The 19,410-nt window shown below is 36.5% G+C and overlaps 2 protein-coding genes across 3 annotated transcripts; one reads left to right on the top strand and one right to left on the bottom strand.

Moving 5' to 3' along the window:
• Positions 1 to 1,581: 1,581 nt before the first annotated feature.
• LOC127879717 (uncharacterized) lies at positions 1,582 to 12,853 on the top strand. Of its 2 annotated transcripts, XM_052426717.1 has the most exons (6): positions 1,582 to 1,752; positions 4,914 to 5,147; positions 6,948 to 7,163; positions 8,772 to 8,898; positions 9,307 to 9,416; positions 12,321 to 12,853. In XM_052426717.1, exons 1-6 carry the CDS (start codon positions 1,599 to 1,601, stop codon positions 12,389 to 12,391), a joined length of 912 nt encoding a protein of 303 aa, XP_052282677.1. In that variant the 5' UTR covers positions 1,582 to 1,598; the 3' UTR covers positions 12,392 to 12,853. The 2 variants fall into 2 exon arrangements, with proteins under 2 accessions (XP_052282677.1, XP_052282678.1); XM_052426718.1 differs by lacking the exon at positions 4,914 to 5,147.
• Positions 12,854 to 13,534: 681 nt separating this feature from the next.
• On the bottom strand, positions 13,535 to 19,410 carry LOC127879718 (G-protein coupled receptor 157-like). The gene is made up of 4 exons (XM_052426719.1): positions 18,585 to 19,410; positions 17,837 to 18,036; positions 17,248 to 17,442; positions 13,535 to 15,910 (listed from the first exon to the last, which is right to left on the bottom strand). Exons 1-4 carry the CDS (start codon positions 19,027 to 19,029, stop codon positions 15,218 to 15,220), a joined length of 1,533 nt encoding a protein of 510 aa, XP_052282679.1. The 5' UTR covers positions 19,030 to 19,410; the 3' UTR covers positions 13,535 to 15,217.

Genomic DNA, 19,410 nt, shown 5'->3' on the forward strand with positions numbered 1-19,410 from the left:
CTTGAAGTGCTAATTAAGCTAAGTTGATGAAACCCGGTATGTGAATATATTACCATATGTAAAATGGGCACATGATTTAGAAGTTTTCGTGAAATTGTGGTGGCTATGATTAGAAATTAGTCAAAATGGTTCAAATATCTTGATTGTGCAAAACTAGAAAAGTACTTGCAGCACTTGGTACTATGATGCATATGTTATTTATGTGTGTGATCCATACCTAATGGCCATGACTGAGTAGAGTCAAGTATGAAAGGTCTGGAGGGGGGTTAGTTTACGACCTTGTCCGTTGTCTTTTTATCTGTTTAAACAATCATTATGGCAAAACAACATGTTTATTTCCACTACATAGTTAAGGATTTCCTTAACAAACTCAATGTAAAAGCAATAACTTTTAACAAAAATTCAAGCATTATTTTGCGTGTAGAAACCCGCACAATTATACCTTTCTAAAGACCATTCCAGGCCGAATTGATTAATAAAATAAAATAAATAAGCAAAGCGATATGTAATAAATTTCTTGTCAGGCATCAAAGTAAACTGTTTTACAGCCAGTCATCATTAGAATCAAAGGCATATTGGCAAACCGCTAAAGCGCCAGCTAAAAAAGCACCTTTCTCATAGGACATGACCATCGCCACTATCAGAGCACGAGCTTTATGTACCAGAATGCAAAATTATGTATCAACTGCATGCGGAATTACACGACTGCAATGACACGAGTGATCCAAGTATGATTATTAAAGTTTGTCATACCTTAAACATCAATAAGACGCTCTGTTTTGGCTTAAGCGACCTTTATCAAGATGTCCTCGCCTTAGCCTAGTGTAAGGCTAAACAGTAAAAAATACTCAACAGAAAAGATATAAAAGAAAAAAAGCACACATGCATGTACTTTGAATGCATTTCTATTAATAAAATGAAGTGATAATGCTTGTGGTATTAAAGTTATGTCTGAACTATAAACAAGTCCGCCATTAAATTTTGGTTCTCTATGTTTAAATGTTCAGGCTTGTCACACACGCTAATGTTGCAAACGAAGTTCATATAGTCCTTGGCGCGCAGTTCGGACTTCATGTAGCACATTCACTCTACACGTTGATTTCGTGAACCAAGTATACCTTTTATTTTAAGCCGGAAGGCAATTAAGCACTTACTTGGCAAGCATAGGGGGGATCTGTTTTAAATGCAATATCACAGTTCAAATTCATGCATTTAATTCAAATATTTTCTATTCTTTTGATTATAAATGACAAAAAACTTTCCCAGTCGTATTTTGCATTTGTATGCGATATTATAGTAAATCGCAAAGTTAGTTTAGGTCCAAATATACTAAAGTAAGTTTTTATAAATGGCCTCGGTATTTAAACTATCCGTGGACAACGGTCCGTGGGTGAGCAGAAAGACTGGGTTTCTAAACATTCAAATGCTCAAATGAAACACCGGGATTATGTTTTAATTGAGTATCCGGTTGACTGTTTAAAGAATACGTTTCCGCAGTCACTCATGTTTGCCATCAATCTAGCCTTACAACCAATTGACATATCATTTGTAATAATCTGTAAGACAGCACTTTATCACCATGATGTTCAAGCGCGTAAATGTACTCCAATGAAGTGTGGCCGTCTATTAAGATAAATAGAAATTGCACTATAAATTACGCCAGTACAGAACGTAAGGGTGGCAAAATGTATCAACAGGAAACGACTACCGTGTTTTTATTCGGATTTTTTCTGAATGCATGCAAAGGCGCCGGTATGATTCCGACTTGCATTTTATTTATTTGAACTTGTGTCATTATAAGTATGATGATAATAATTACCATAATACTTACTGTTATTATTACATTACCATTTCTGTCTTTTAAAATGTATTGTATCGTTTTTCAGAAAGCTTAAAAAACAATTAAGAGACAATGTTATATCAGATTACGATATCAAATATTTGAACATATACAGTCTACTCTCGTTATCTCGAAGTCGGCGGAAACAAGAAAAAATATCGAGATAACGAGAGTTCGAGATATCCGGTTAGGCGTTTTTAAAGAAAAATGAGACGAAAATTTACCTTGTTTTTAACATCTAAATACCTGCTAAGTGGTCTTACTAAAGCCGTCACCGTGTGGCATAATACTCTCTACTACCCTATCTATTACCTTATATATACGCGTTTTTTACGAGGCACGATTAAATGCTATATAAATGCTTATATGACGTTTTAAGTGTTACAGAATTGAATGAACAGACGCGGTTATCATTTTTCGGCATAGCTGTTTAACGTCATTTTTGACCTTACCTGACTTGTGTAAGTGTCCAATAAAATTCAAATAAGATTTTCTCGCGGCTAGACACAAATGAATACACTTCATTTTTTCCATTGGCTGATTTGAGTATACCACCAGAACATTGGAAACATATCCGCGTCTTTGTAACACTGTTTTACTTCATGAAACAATTTTATCTCTAATGAAAAAGCTTAATAGATAGAACAGTTTTACACTCAACTCTCGACATCAAACAGTTTGTGCGTGCACCTTTTATTTTCAGAGGATTGTCAGCGCAAGAGCGTTTGTACTTAAAGGCTACGTTCTAATATTTAGTACTTACTTCCATATTCCTGTCAACATGTTAACATGTACAAGTATAAAGAGCGGTGGAAGCGTGGCCTCACTTTAATGCATTGCATTTCAACCCGCGAGGTATCAGGGTCAGTTCGCGGCCAGTGTGTGTGAATGTCAGAGAGTATATACAGGTCATCGCTGCGTTATCACGACTACCTTATGTGCTGACCTGAGTTCGCGGCCAGTAAAATAATCGTTATATAATATAGACGCTATCCGTGAACTAGGTGACCTGGAATTTTCTTTAGACCAGAAATATGTTAAATGAAGATATTCAGCGATATAATTATGATATGCCAATAATAGATTCTTAATGTTTTTTTAACAATACCATGATAAATATTATTTTTTATTAATTTAACAAGAATTATTCCACCATATTGACTAAAGTTCTACCACCATATTGACTAATGTATTAAGTATGATCGCGGTGATTCTCGATTCTGTTAATAATCGAATCAAATAGCAATGCCCGACAAACCACTAAAACAGGTTTGTTCAAAGAACGCGCCTATAAATATTTAAAATATGTACAGATACTTCTCGTGTGGCCGGTCGACTCATATGTTTTAATTTCATTTCCATTCTTCTTTTGGTTTTCTGTTTTGTATCTATAGGTTTATGACCAGCAATATGTAATAATGTTAAATAAGCCGCGAAAACTCCGCGTTACATACCGTACTGCGTGTGATGCAGCTAAGAACTGCACAGAAAAAGACGTTCGCTATCCTTGATCTCATTCATTGAACTTTTTACCTTTCACCAAATCCAATCACAATCAACGCAGTACATCTTTTTAAAAGATATTTTTTGTCTAAACTGTCGAGTAAACCGGTATTAAATGTTGCTATTTAATTAAAGTTATGATGCAATTGTTGTCCAACCAAGACGAGGGTTTTCCATCTGAACATGCGTAAATCACGTTCCGGAATACTGAACTGTTCATGTACAATTTGTAGTTTGAAATGCAAAGTTCGATCGATTATTAGTACAGGATAAAATCTAAGTCTTATCTTTATTATCTTTACTAGCATTCCGACCAATTGCCTCATGCAATAACAGAGCAGCACATAGGATTTAGAAATGGTTGATACTCAATGTTATAAAAGGTTACGAAATAAAACAAATGTTTGAACATGTATGGTATTAGGAAACTTTTCGGAGTTCATGTTATATAATGTTACGAGATCGAATGCTTGAACATGAATAATATATGGAGCTGTTCAGAGTAAATGTTATATCAAATTACGAAAGCGAATATTTGATAATACGGTATTCGGAAACCGTTAAGAGTGAACAAGTAATAAAAGTAACGAAATAAAATGTTTGATCAGGCATGGTATTCGGAAACAGTTCGGAAATAATGATAACTTTAAATATATGTTTTCGTCTCGGCGTTGATATCAATATAACTGAAATATATTTAAAAAGAAACTTTTTGTTCTATAATTCAAATGTCCTTATATAAACACAGTCTTTATCAAGCCTTGCGATCAGTAGGTCCCGCTTAGGGTCTCTTCGGAGAAGACATTGGCTTATCTACAACAAGAACTGGTTCTTCCCCAAAACGGACTTGATAGTTTATATCAAGCGTAATAAAAAAAGATGCAAACAGGCTAAAAATAAATGGATATAAATAAAACTAACATACTCCTATATTTATATTGTTAACATTTACATATATTGTTGCCGTGGTATGTTTATCATAGTATAAGTTTCACGTCAAGGCGCAAAACGGATACGCCATTTGTGTTTGGTTTGTGAATATTAGGATATGTGATTAAATTCTTCTAATACAATCAGTTTCAAAAGTGTTAATATAATTTAATAAATGCCACGCTATGTAGATGAAAGGTTGAGTTATTCGAGTCTAAAGCGGCTCATCATATTTAGTATTCCACTTGAGTGAGCATTTATATCAACTAAATTTGTTATATCATACATAAACATCGCGCGTTGACACACATCAACTCACGAAAACGAGAAATGTTAATTTGATATTTGTTGTCTGATCATATTTGTCTGAATACAATAAGTGGCAAATAAAACTGAGAGTTAATATATGATTTGCATTAGATAAACGTTTTTGGCTGATCTGGTTTCTTAGAGCTTTTTCTCATATTATCATCGTAACAGTAGAAAAGTTGTGGTAGTTTCATATGTTTTTAAATTCACACATAGAATTAACTAAAAACAATTGGTAATTCAGATCACAGTTATAAAGGTCCAAAAATATATATTATTTTTGCGGTATACTACCCTTGCATGTAAATTGCTTGTTGGTTTTTCAATTCAGACCTCGTGTTGATCCCTTTTTCATCCATTAACGTGACAACAAATGCAACATCATTTGTGCAGAATATGCCCATATATAAAGTGAACGATGGTGTAGTAAATGACCTGTCCATAGAAAGATCATTTTCAAACTGTACTTGCTGCGCCGCCCTATCCAGACCATCTTGGGTACAGCTGACTCTGGACAATATATACCTCGTGGAAAGAGTTCTTATCTACGGAACTGGTTATTTTGGTATGACTATGTTGTACTTGTAAACAATAACGTTTGAGTCTTGGAACATTCTCAAGCATGATTGAATTTGGTCTTATTACATTTAGGCAGGTTACCGGAGAATTCTAACGCAGTTAAAAGACCCTAAAGAAGTCCCAACATGGCGAACACATAGTACGAGTTTAAAATACTTATACAAGTAACTAGTGCGAGACATTTTTCGTGTATGTTGGGATATTTTTCCGAATAATATGCATTTTATTTTATTCAAAGTTTGGATACTTAAACTAATTGTACGCATGTACTTTGTGTCGCTAATAAGTTGTTCAGTTTTCGGCGTATCAACATTGAACATTAATTTCGTGTATATCGTGTATAGAGCGATTTTTTACAGAGTTATGGGACCTTAAACTTGGACAATTTTGTGTAAAGATGAAAGACCTTATTTTCGTGTACTAGTATGTCGCGATATTTGTTGCAGAGTTATCATGGTGCAGGATCACGTGACTTTGTGGGGTTCCCACTTTAACGTTAATAGATGAATACACGCCGGTTGCGTGGTGCTGTATTTGTTTTTCAAATAACTTTTTTAAGCAAATTTTCTTAAGAATTGCAACTTGTTTATACAAGACAGATTGTTATGCAGCTAATGCCAATGTGAAATACATCAGAATTACCTTTTTTTAATAAACCTGTGTTCCTGTTCCAAAATTACATGTACATTGTGTATACAGCACGACTATGCGTCACGCAAGATGAAATGTTGTCACCGATTTCTGACGTATTCAATGATTTATTCTTTTACCTTAAGATATGGGCACAAACTGCAAGAAAAACTGTTTTTATACACTAAACATTTTTGCAAATGTATTTCAATAACTTGAGATATTTGCAAAAACAGATTTTAACGGTGTGTTTCCATTCTGTCCAGCCCGTGTGTAACTAACCCCATGAACACCCCGTTGATTCTGAATCCATGTGAAACTGAACGGATATGTTGTTTAAGCTATGTCGAAGTGCATGGCGTTATTTACTTAAGTCGCGACATTCTTTGCCGTGTTATTTGATCTTTAACTTATTTGAGATATTTACACAATTGTTCATGTGTACTTTTTGTGGCAAATAGCTGTATTTGAATCAAAACGAAACTTTATTGAAGTGTTGTTTATATTACACAAACGTAGAAGCCGTTATGTTTGTGTATGTCGCGCAAACATACCACTTGCCTGACGTAGCATGTAGTCATAAACTTACTCTTCCCCGACACGTATAGCTAAAACAGTTTTTTATTGTTTTTTATATAAACGATCCTTTCAAAATTATTTGATTTGACACGATATTTATATGGTGTGTCAATTTGTAATTGATTGTATTTCAAGAACTGAAACAACGCAGCTAATTATTTCTCGGCGCGTATGCCGGCGGTGATCAGGTTTTGGGTCATGATCAAAGGTGGCTTGACAAAACTTGCTCTTAACCTTAGTTGTTCGCAAGCGAACAACTTAAAAACGTGGATTTAAATCATAAGGACACAAATGATAAGTTTGTTGCGTATTTCCCTTCGCCATGTTTGAACTACGGTAGGTTCTAGTATCACTGCTACTAAAAACCACGTTAGACTCTCGGTTGTCATTTAAATGGGACTTGCTTGCTGATATTGCCCGAAACACAGACGGCGTGTTTCTATTTGCTGTGTTTTAATAGAAACGTAATTTTACATATACACATGTATAACCGGATAGTTCAAACCTACGGACTCATTATATGCGTATCCTGTAACCGAAATTCGATGCTCACCAATAAATTATTATTTGGTTGTAGTTCATCCCGATAACAACTTCAACATAAGTGTATCTATGGGTCTTACGGAGGAATCGCTTCAGGAAGAACAGTTTACATCGAAAAACATGACCTTTGCGGAGAAGACACTAAATCCTCCACGCGAAATACAGTTTGTACGGGTCACTGTTTATCGGGTGGCTGGTGTCGACGACGACTTTATGGGATTGTGTGAAATTATGATATACCGACAAGCAGGTAACGTACTTAAGCTGGTTTTTACTTGCATGTATCGTAAGAATGTCCTCACATTTTATGGACAATCGAACTTATTGGGTGTTTTCATGGAACAAGCGCGTACGCAAAATGTTGACATCATTATTCGTATTCAGGATATGTTTTTGTACCTGTCTGATTACTGACAGACTGCCAGCTCGGAAGTTACGACGTACACTGTTCCAAGCGTTGCCATTGCCTTGTTGGTCCATGCGACAGTGTAACGGGTGCATGTGAAGATGGGGGCTGTGAAGACGGATGGAAAGGGATAGCGTGTAATGAAATTAGGCTGTCAATTGATAACATATACAAACATAAAACAAATATCTCATACATTTTAAAGGATAGGTACTGTCCGCATATAACACTCTAGAAACCTTACTTTTAAGATTCGCCATTTTAGACTCGTATATGTGCAAAGATATGTATGAACATATACATACCGCAAATGTCGGTATAGATTTGGATGTGTTATTTGGGCATATTTTTGGATTTCACGTAAACAGTGTTAATTGCAACAACGCAATTGCACAGTAAAGACAATACAAAGCTTGCAAAGTGCGTGTTAGTATCTGTAAATAACAAAAGGAATGTTTGTCCTAATACTTATAGGCGGAGACTAATGTTTGGCTGGCATTTTTGATAATTCTCAAGAATTGGCAAGATATGTCCGCTTGCTTTAACACGTACTCCTGAAGGAAAATAATTTATTTAATGCGATCAGTATGAGTTTGTTTTTCTTACTAGCCTTCCATGAGACTTATTATTTGAGTTGAAGTATATTTTTATTGATAGGAGAGTTCTTTGTCACAAATGCTTATTATATTTAAACATCGATAAAAAACAACAACGATTATTATTTTTTTAAAGGCTAACTTTCAATCCAAATGACTTTGGACTCCTCAATCGTAGGAGGCGATTGTGAAATACCGACATTGTCTTACGGATTCTTTTTAAACCCACCAGCCATTGAACCTGGTCTTGTTATTGTAAAATAATGTCAAAACATTGTTTTAACATTCAGAGTATGTTTAAAATAAAATTCGTGTATATCCGCCATGCAATCTTTCTAATTCATTTACGTCGACAATTAGGAATGAACAGAGAAGAAATCTTCAAAAGGCTGTCATTTTTCCTCTTCAGAACAATTTACCATCGTACATCAGCGACGACATGTTTACCCTTCAATAAGCATCTTTTTGGTCTTTCATTGAGGTGACCAGTATATTATACCTAATTGTATTATCTTATGTTCAATGGCTAAATACTTGCGAGGCGGTTCAATTATAAGTTATTATTATTACTATTATTATTACTATTTTTATCATTATTATTATTATTTTTTATTATTTTTTTTAAATATTTGTACTAAAACTGGGATAACACATCGAATTGTTTCCTTATGGTACATGGGCCAACATGGATAAAAAAAATACAGATGATTAAAGTATATTTTATGAGTATCCGTTTTGTGCAATTACCATCCAATAAAACGATCTACAAATCCAAACAGTAAACAATATTCCCTCTCCTAATCTCTTAATGGTGTATTGTCTATAACCATGTTATGATCCTATATTTGCGTTGCAGCCGCGGTCTGTGAGAAATCGTATTACGTCTTATTTGCTGCAACGTTGGCTGTGTCTTTGGTCCTGGGAGTTGTTCTTGCCGCTGTTATAATATTTCTCGTGGTGTACATAAGAAGACGTCATCACCAGTATGTATATACATATATTGGAAAAAATGCATAAGAAAAAAATTCAGATTTGATCCAATCAATTGAATTATCATCATATCGACATATAAATTAAATACGTTTGTGTTAGCTGCAGGCTTCCATCGCCATAATACTATTATTGCGATTGGAATATGTCATTAAAACATATTTTCTAACAGCATTTGTATTATTGAGCGTAGTTTATATAAAATATTTAGCGATTTGATGTTTAACATATACAACATTTTGCGGTATATGCTACATAGACATTAATTGTATGTAATGACGGTAATTTTTCACTGTAATGCAATGAAACCGCAACCAACATTTATGATTAGCAAAAGTGTTTTAGTTGTAATAATGTTTAAAACATGTTACGCTTGAGTCAGTTGTATCTTGATATTTAAGATCTACTGGGAGGATCTCTGCTGACACAGAATCGTCTCCTCAAAATGACTACGAGGACTTGTCAACAAACAGGAACCATAGCAACTATGATTGCCTTCAGATGCCAACATGTGAGTACAGCGCCATTACTTTTCTTGCATAAAATGCGCCTACTCTAATATCTACACATGTGCTTATTGATATTTGTATTTATATGCGCATGTTATATATGATATACAAGGGAAACGTCAAGCTTTGTGAAAATGACCGCTCCATCACACTCATAAGTCTTCCAAAACTTGATCGACTTTAAGAATAAGTTCGACGGCGTGTGGCATGATGGCCTACGTCAGGTTATTGGAGGATTCAACATTCACGAGGGGCTGGCGCAAGTCATTCAAAACTTTTACGGAAACCTCGGCAGTGCTGTACGTCTCAATAGACAAAAGGGGTTGGGCGTCCGTCAGGTAAGTCTGCTCTCCGCGGTCCTGTTTAACATTTACCTCGAGAACATAGTGTAGGAAACCCACAAAGACCAAAACACTTATTTATCGAGATCGGTTAGGTTAGCTGATGCCATTGACCTCATGCATAGCACCAGCAGTGAACTCCAATACCTCACCAACAGGCTCTATAAAAGAGCAGGACCATAAGGGATGGTAGCCAGAAGTCAAAGACCATGATTTACAGCACAACCAACACCAATCAATAGATTGCCAAAACAGCATCAAGCAAGAAGAAGTTTCAAGCTTCATGTACTTTGGAGCAATCACGTCCGAGGATGACACCATCCGGACTCGAATATTAATTATCACGGCAACCGCTGCGATAGCCAGACTGAGCAGGCGGTGGTCAAACAGCTCCATCAGCTTCCCCCACAAGTACAGGCTCAACAAGTCCTTCATAGTATCCATCTTATTTAACGGCTGCGATACCTGGACGCTTCGCGCAAAATAATGGGCTTTGAAAACAACTGTTTTTGAAGACTGCCTTCCATCTTCTCCAAAGAGCACAAGACCAACGACTACGTACTGAATATGACTGAAGCATTTGTTGGCCTGCAACAGCCTCTGATGGTGATCGTCAAGCGACGAAAGCTTAATTATTTTTGACACGTCGACAGGCACGAATATCAGTGCAAGACTGTGCGTCAGGGCCAGTAAGATGGATGTCGCCATAAGAAGTAAAGCTGGGTGGACAATATGAAAGAGTGGACGTCCCTCCTCATGGATGAACTGCTCTCTGCAGCCAAAACCAGACCTGGCTGGTGGAGGATCTATGTGTCGTCGTTCCTCATCCTCCCCACCTCATACGACGAGAGCGGTCAAGGATGATTATGAGAATTGTTTCTAAAAAGTTCATACATGTGATATATTTTTCATACCAATATTTGACATTGACATTTGACATTAAGTGGGAAACACCGTTATTTTGTCATTAATATATATAAAAGGCTTACCAATCAAGTTGTGATTTAGAATTTAACATTCGTTTAAATGGTTTGCACTTAAAAAAGCGTATGAATGGTATGCAAACATGTACAACGTCACGTCATCCGCGGGGAAAGGGTGGAAAGGGTGGGCGTATTGATTGCTAAAATCAGTAACGCATGGGCCTATTTGATATTTACTGTTGTGTAAAAGTTTCGTAGCGCAACATCAAAAAGTTATCCAAAGCGAAAATTATGTTCAAGTACTATACCCTCTTTATCAAAGACACATTTGCACATTAAATGATAACGTAATCATTCAGCTTCACGTCATCCGCGCGGAAAGGATGGGCGTATTGATTGGTAAAATTTGTAACGCATGGGGCTATTTGATATTTATTGGCGTTTAAAAGTTTCGTATCGCAACATCAATAGTATCCATATCGCAAATTAGGTTAAGGTACTATAACCACTTTATCAAACATACTTTTGCACATACAACAATAACGTTATCGTTTAGATTGGTCAATTACGGTGGATAGAGTGCTTATCGAAAGCGACCTTTTAAAATAAAAGAGGTGATTGTGGGCGGGACGCGCGATTTCACGTTTTAGTATATTGACATTATTGACAATATTTGAATCAGATTTGCAAATATTCGTTGTAGTTATGATATTTGCGAGAAAACTGCAATACTGAACATTTATCATGCTCTACAATATCAATTATAGTCATCTTTTGACGATTTGAAACCTTCAAATAATAAAGCGTTACAAACGCGAAACGATTGAATTATTTGGAAAGTTCTGTTGTTATCGTTGTATTTTATGACATTACGCGGATTGCTTATATCAAGTACAAAATACACAACTCACTGTGAGAACACTGATGGCCGAGTAGTTTAAATGCTGGACTTTTAACGCAAGGGTTAGTGGTTCAAGCCAAGTTGAGGAAAACGTGTTCGTCTTTCTTTAATTTTAAAGCAATTACCGGTAAGCTTCGATACTTGACATATCTGTAAAAAGGTCCCTTTAAGAATCCAACAAGAGATTATAACTGTGTTCTGTTGTGTTGTATCCCTGTTATTTTAATCCACTGCAGTGACTGACTGGATAATTTTTGTCTCGGTGGATCGCAAACTGACGCTTGACCACCAAAGACGCGATACCCTTTTTGTATTCAAAATTTCAAAACAATCATCTCGTGATTTTATGAAAGCTGTTTTCTAAATTATTGACTGATAAATAAATGCCGTCTGCAAAAAAGAATAAATGCAACTTTGTATAAGTATAGACTTCCGTTTTTATGTAGAATATGAATTATTATAAACAAAAAATCGAATAAAAGATTCGAAATATCGTATTCCGAGTATTTGGCCGGTTGACGGTTATTCAAATATTCGGTCCCGTCCCTATTGGTTAGCAATCCGAATAATCAATTGATTATATCAACATACTAAACCTATTTTGAGCTGAAAACATGATTAAAGTACCTTCACTGTCTTATATGGTTCAATGTTACCTTGTATGTCTATATTGAATATTTATACATCAAGCAATACATTACTATGAGCTAATTTGTTATTTGATTGTTTTTGTCATTTCAGTTGAAAAACCGGGGCGCACAGAGAATATTGCAAGATCGAAAGCCGCGTCGACGAATAGACTTGGGCAATAACATGTATATGCGTTAGAATTGTCCGCGTGCGGAGAAAACGTTTGTGTTTTCCCCCATGAAACGAGTCTTCGGTACATTTAAATAACAAGTGCTCTTTAAACTTACTGTAAAATGAATCTGTTTATTGTTTATTGAAATGTATATTTAAACGAAAAAAAGGACAAACATCGTGCTATTTGCTGGAAAAAGAAATATTATCGCCCTAAGGTTATTGTCCTTACCAAACAAATGCCAAACACTTGACTTATCCGGCATATGATGTTTGATTGGTAGACTACATGGTTACCCCTTAATCGAATATGTACATTACTTTACTTTGCACAATAAAATCTTACTGTTTAGCCTAAAATAATTTCTCAACACGATAATTTAAAAAAATCCGTTAATATCAAATCAATTCATACAGCTATTGCTGATTATATGAAGTATCAATATTATGGTGCCAATAAAATAGTAATTTAACATATTTTTTATTGAGTGTAAATAAATTTGTTTTATTGTTTTCATATTTAACATCATCATTTCAAATTAAGTTCTATCCATATTCCAATGACATTGGTTGTAACACACTTTTAATGCGTATTAAACACCATTTAATTAATCTTCCACCTTAATCGTTCAGCTTATGTAATATCTGTTGTGGTCTAAAACTTAGCCCAACTCCTTAATTATTAAGCTAACACTGGACTAGTTATTTAAGGGATACTTGTGTTGTTCACTGTGACGAACCATTCGAATACAAAAAGATCACACTAAATTTTTCAACGTGTGTGGTACTAAAACGCTTAATACAATAAATTGATATAATGAATAACTGGGTCAAGACATACAATTACCACCGAAATTTGTAATTCCATGTTGAAACCTAACTTGATTAGACCTTGTATATCATATTAAATTAGGCTAAAAACATATGTCTCATACAGATATATACACCTACATATTTTCACTATTTTACAACTTGTAGATAAGTGTCATATTTCAAGAATATAATCGACATGTTAAAAATGCGTTTTAAATTTGTTCGATTAAAATTTCTGTTATGGTTTATATGATTTAAGTTTAGTTTTTCAGACATGACGTATGTTTATTTGACATGAATTATATATTGTTTTTCTAGGAAGTATTATTAAAAAATTATTCTTTATTTTGCCATTTACAACTTAATTTCAATTAAAAAAAGAAAAGCATCAGCTGTACCAGCAGAAAATAAGATTATTGTTACATGTGTTGGTTTATTTTTGACAAGAAATACATTGCAAATCCCCGTCACACAGAACAATAGCACATAACACAACACAAACATAAGCACAAAACAACAACACATAATTGAATAAAACTGAGGTCGCCACCATACATCGGGTGTTATATTATATGAATAGACAAATTTGAAAACACACACAACATTACCGCAAGACCAAGAGTGTTAATAGTTAGAATGCGTCATCAAATAGTGATTATGAACTATGTTAATTAAAATCATGGCTATTGGGTCACTACTGTACAACCCCGACGGACACATTGTTTAAACAGATTTATGTATAGCCGAATAACTTCCAAAATATTCTTATTTGAGAAACAACAAATTTGTAAGGTATTATAAACAATACATGATATGTAACTTTTTTCGACTTGATTTCAACATAGTACCAAATTTATTTAAAACAATTTCTTCTCTCAATCTAAATTTAAACCACGAATCGTCGCTCTGACCCTCTTTTCCTTCGTCAATTTCAGGTGAACATATAACAAACGGTAAACCACATAACGGGTTTACAAATGTTTTCGGGACATGCACTTTTCACATGAATCCATCGGTTTTATGCTAGATGTAGACTTTTACTAACTAATTTTTCCACTGTATTCTTGTTTTGATTATTAAGAACACAATATACTGCGCTTTTCTGATTTTACGATTCTTAGCATTTGTGCAGACCGTTCAGGAGCTAATCTGTACGCTTATGAGGCCACGAAACCTTACGTGACTTTATAGCGGTCGCTCCTGACAACACTGCGCAAATGCACAGACTGGTATGAGCTATGCTGGTCGCATATGGCAGAAACGGATTTTCGCATGACGCGACTCAAATATCGTTGGGAATTATAGGCGTTTTGTAACGGAGTATACTTAAGTTCAGAAAGATAAAGATACCACGATATAGTTAAACTGGTATATCATCCGTGTATAATCCGGTCATCATGTCGTTTTTTTTGTGCAATACATGCACATATTGAATTAACTGAACATTGACATCAGCTTGTGAAAAGCACACAATATGCTCCTATTCCATGAGGACTATATACAATAGACTACTCGTGATTTGACCAATGTTGCCGTGTTTATAACAAACTTACTGTACTTGCAACATTTTAGACTACCAAACAACAAAATGTATTTAAAACCTTCTCATGTAAATATGATGCGTCATCTATCAAAACAAAATTCAATTTTATTGATTATTTACGAATATCAACGGTTGTCAGGGTTAAAGTTTGTATGGAATAATGCTTTTGTTGGAATCTAAATTTAAATAGTGTTTTGTGTTTTGTTGAAACATGATTAAAATATGATTTTTACATATATGCTTGGAGGCTGTACTTTATGTAAAGTCTCGTCGACATCTTCTACGAATTTTCAGCGACCAGTTTTTGCTTTACTTATGGTCTCAGGTGCTTAAAACGGTTAAATAAAGGGACACGATGGATATATGTTTATGCATTTTTCTTGTATATGTATATTTAAAGGCAAAGGGTTTGTGTGCATCAACTTCTCGAGTTACGAATAGGAAAACGAAAACGAATAGGCCTTCATCAAACGTCACTATGTTATTCCGAATTCCCGTTTGTTGACGTAGGTTGCACCGGAAAAACTTTGCCATTGCTTAAAACAGAGACGTCTCCCGAGAAGTTGACCTCTCCCACTACATTGCAAGCTAAACTTGAATGTTGACCTTCGATCTCTGGTGTCTCAACAGGCGCCAATGTCTCGTTTCGGATTTCTCGGCAGTCAGAATGATTAATCGTGAGCTTTGAAGATCCGTTTTCATTTTTCTCGTTTACAGCTGTACATGGATCGACGCCAGCCTTTGCTTTGGGCTGATTGCCTACGTTAATCGTTAGTGATATTGAATCTTGAATGATAGAGCGCGACGTGTTGGCATTATCTGCAGTATTCAAATCGTATGTTAGCTTCTTGGGATCAATCATAACAGACGATGTCGGCATTTCGTCATCTACGGCATTTTGTTTGTTTTTAGTCTCATTCGATAAAATTGAGGATTGCGATCCGCGTTTTAGTTTTCTAACTGAATCACACAGCACGGTTGAGTTGGTTGGAGCAACAGAGACGCTCTTGTCAACCGCTTTAACAGTTGCAGCCGTATCTGTGACGTCAGCCATTGTGACGTCATCAACTCTGTTGTAACATCCGAATGGCTTAAGCATTCTTTTCCGTATGGACTCCGTAGAGTAACAGTACAAAACAAAGTTGGCAATGCCCTGAGCACTGTCTCCTATACCCTGCCATCAGAAAAAATATGCGTAATGTTAAGAAACTTATAGGCCACGCTCTGTGAATAGGGGGTTTAATGCATGTGCGTAAAGTGTCGTCCCAGATTAGCCTGCGCAGTCCGCACAGGCTTATCAGGGATGACTTTTCCTCTTTTATGAAATTGTTCGTTTAAAGAAAGTCTCTTCTGAGCAACAATCCAGTTTAGTCGAAAAGTGCTGTGTAGAGCACGGCGCATATGCTTGTTCTAAACGTGTTTTGTATCTAGATTGACGTATGTAGAGCTGTTTTTTTTAATCTTAAGCTGCTAAACGAAGAAATTAACAACACACTATAACACATGCAATATTCTAAATGTTACCAAAACATTGTTTAATCGTAAAAGTGAAAGCAAAGATTATGCCATTACACGGTGCACAAATAGTACAATGCGATTGGTCAGTGAATAAATATGTGAGCGATGAAAACGTTTACCGGGTCTATACCAGAGATACAGGGTCTATACCAGAGTAACCAGGTCAACACCAGAGTAACCAGGTCTATACCAGAGTTACCGGTTCTATACCAGAGTTACCGGGTCTATACCAGAGTTACCAGGTCTATACCAGAGTTACCGGGTCTATACCATGGGTACCGGGTCAATACCAGAGTTACCGGGTCTATACCAGAGTTACCGGGTTTATACCAAAGTTACCGGGTCTATACCAGAGTTACCGGTTCTATACCAGAGCTACCGGGTCTATTCAAGAGTTACCGGGTCTATACCAGAGTTACCGGGTCTATACCAGAGTAACCGGGTCTATACTAGAGTTACCGGGTCTATACCAGAGTTACAGGGTCCATACCAGAGTTACCGTGTTTATACCAGAGTTAACGGGTTTATACCAAAGTTACCGGGTCTATACCAGAGTTACCGTGTCTATACCAGAGTTACCGGGTGTATAACAGAGTTACCGGTTCTTTACCAGAGTAAGATGGTCTATACTAGAGTTACCGGTTCTATACCAGAGTTACCGGGTCTATACCAGAGTTACCGGGTCTATACCAGATTTAACGGGTCTATACCAGAGTTAACGGCGGGTCTATATCAACGTTAACGGGTCCATACCAGAGTAACCGGGTCTATACCAGAGTTGACGGGTCTATACTAGAGTTACCGGGTCTATACCAGACTTACCGGGTCTACATCAGAGTTACCGGTAATATACCAGAGTTACCGGGTCTATACCAGAATTACCGGGTCTATACCAGATTTAACGGGTCTATACCAACGTTAAGGGGTCTATAGCAGAGTTACCGGGTCTATACTAGACTAAGCGGGTCTATACCAGAGTTACCGGGTCTATACCTGTAGAGGGTTGATCCAGGTCACGTAAGGCTCGTTCACGATTGACTGACCGAAGTTTCCGATTAGGAAACGCAGGGTCCCCCAGATCCGGCACACGATGAACACCAACGGCACAAACGTCAATTTCCTGTTGGCCTCCTCGATCGTGTTCTTTCGCGACTTCTTCCTAGCAACCATGGTCATCTTCTTTTTAGCCTACACCATAGAATAATTACCAAATTACGCACATAAGGTTTATACTTTAAATGTTTCTGTGCGCATCTTATATGTCGGTAATTTATACATTCTTAGTTTTACTTAGATGTTGCTATTTATTCCCGCTTTAAACCTCAATAAACAGGTGAGTCATGTATTATTTTACTTCATTTATTTATTAAACTTATAGAAGCTTCAGGTAAAAGTAGTAAAATGAAATAATGCCGTATATTGAATTCGAATAAATATGTTTTATATATTAAGTGATTCACTAACTTCGCATTTGAAAACCCAAAATCATAGCCAAACGACGTGCTACTTGATATCCGTCTGTTAAGCCATGTCATGCACCATACATATTTGTTACGATTTCCTGACAAAAACATGGATTAACCTGTTTTTGTAGGAATATCTTGAGGACGGTGTACAGGACCACGGTGGTGATGTAGGCGACGATCTCCATGAACTTGCCGGTGACGAACTGCCAGAGCAGGGTGTGGGGAGTGCGGGGGTCGATCCAGCACCAGCTGGCGGTCTCCAGGCTGGTATCCGTCCCTAGAACGCCCATCCCCCAGGCCACCGCCGTGATCACGACTGTAACATACTTGACTAAATAAATGTTTACTCTTTTAGGTGCGTTTTGTTGTCTGGGTAGAATGTCTCTACACATTATTAATGATTGTCAATGTACGGTCGGCAAAAATTATTTTGACTGGGTAGGGTTAACGGTATTTACCTTTAAGTCAAATGCATGTTTTATCGCAGACGAGCAAAGAAATGCATTTTTGTGTGGCAAACATATTTATACATAATGTCTACATTTTCAAGCATTTAACCGCCGGACAAAAGTGAATGGTCCGTGTATGTTTTTTTCCAAACGATTAAAATAAAGTCAGAAATAAGAGAAATTCTTATTAAATCGTAAATAACTAAAATAAGTACACATATTTGTTTTACTGCGCCATTCAAGTCATACTTCACGTGGCAGGAATTGTAAATTAGGATCGACATCATGAAAAGTGCGAGGTCTTATAAGCACGCTTCCGTAGGGCTCTTAAAATAGTTTGGATACTGCAATCAATTCTAAAAACATACACATAGATATTTGTCAAATGCTCCGTCCTTGTTTTGGAATGACGTACCTCCCGGCAGCCATGAAATGACGTGGAACAGCTTCATGTAACGTGAAGTAAACTGCGTCTTTGCCAGAACGACGCTCGCGAAGAGGCACACGGCTATCGTCACCGTCCAGCTGAACGACGTGATACTGAAATATATCGTCATTGCGCTCTGGAAATCGCAGAACGCCTCGCTTCTGTTGATGACCTCAGAGTCGCTGTACAGGTACCAAATGATTCCCAGTAGATTCCCTAGCGCGAGCATGGCATCCGAGAATGCGACGTACAGTAGCAGCTGCCTCCCAGGGGAGCGCATATCCTTAAACGCGAAGTAGAGTACACAGATAGCGCTGCCACCGAATATGGAGAGGCCAGCGGTGATCGCCGTCATGATGACGTAGACGTACTCGCTGCTGTCGGTGCCGCTTTTTGCGCTGTGAGGCGCCGATGTCGTTGTTGATAGTTGCATTCAGGCGGTTAAAAGGTCCGTTTAAATGTTATTCTTAGAATGAAATGCCAAAAACGAAGTACCATTCAATCACAGTTAATTATAAAGGTTACAATCATAACGCATTGCTTTCAAAATAAAGTTACATATTTCATGCAACCCACAAAATATGTGGCATACTATTTTTTCTCATTAAATCCATTAAATATGTGACGCGCAATGATCATTTTAACAATTTAGTTCTCCGTTAATTACAATATCACTTTACCGATACAATTATCACAAAAAGGCGTTTTATAATTATACAACTCACACAGTCTTGAACGTTCTCATATTGTTAACAAAGTAAAAAATTCTTATTTTGTTAAACTTATATCGAGAAACCTAAACGTCTTCCACCAA

This window comes from Dreissena polymorpha, chromosome 4 (assembly GCF_020536995.1).
Source record: "Dreissena polymorpha isolate Duluth1 chromosome 4, UMN_Dpol_1.0, whole genome shotgun sequence".
In the NCBI taxonomy this organism is placed as follows: Eukaryota; Metazoa; Mollusca; class Bivalvia; order Myida; family Dreissenidae; genus Dreissena; species Dreissena polymorpha.

Coding starts and splice junctions, on each gene's coding strand:
- LOC127879717 (XM_052426717.1), top strand. CDS start 1,599: ATGTACTCCAATGAAGTGTGGCCGTCTATTAAGATAAATAGAAATTGC. Junction 1,753..4,913: donor GAATGCATGCAAAGGCGCCG/GTATGATTCCGA, acceptor TTTTCAATTCAG/ACCTCGTGTTGATCCCTTTT. Junction 7,164..8,771: donor TATGATATACCGACAAGCAG/GTAACGTACTTA, acceptor TTTGCGTTGCAG/CCGCGGTCTGTGAGAAATCG.
- LOC127879718 (XM_052426719.1), bottom strand. CDS start 19,029: ATGCAACTATCAACAACGACATCGGCGCCTCACAGCGCAAAAAGCGGC. Junction 17,443..17,836: donor AGATATTCCTACAAAAACAG/GTTAATCCATGT, acceptor TCTATGGTGTAG/GCTAAAAAGAAGATGACCAT. Junction 15,911..17,247: donor CCTGGATCAACCCTCTACAG/GTATAGACCCGG, acceptor TTCTGATGGCAG/GGTATAGGAGACAGTGCTCA.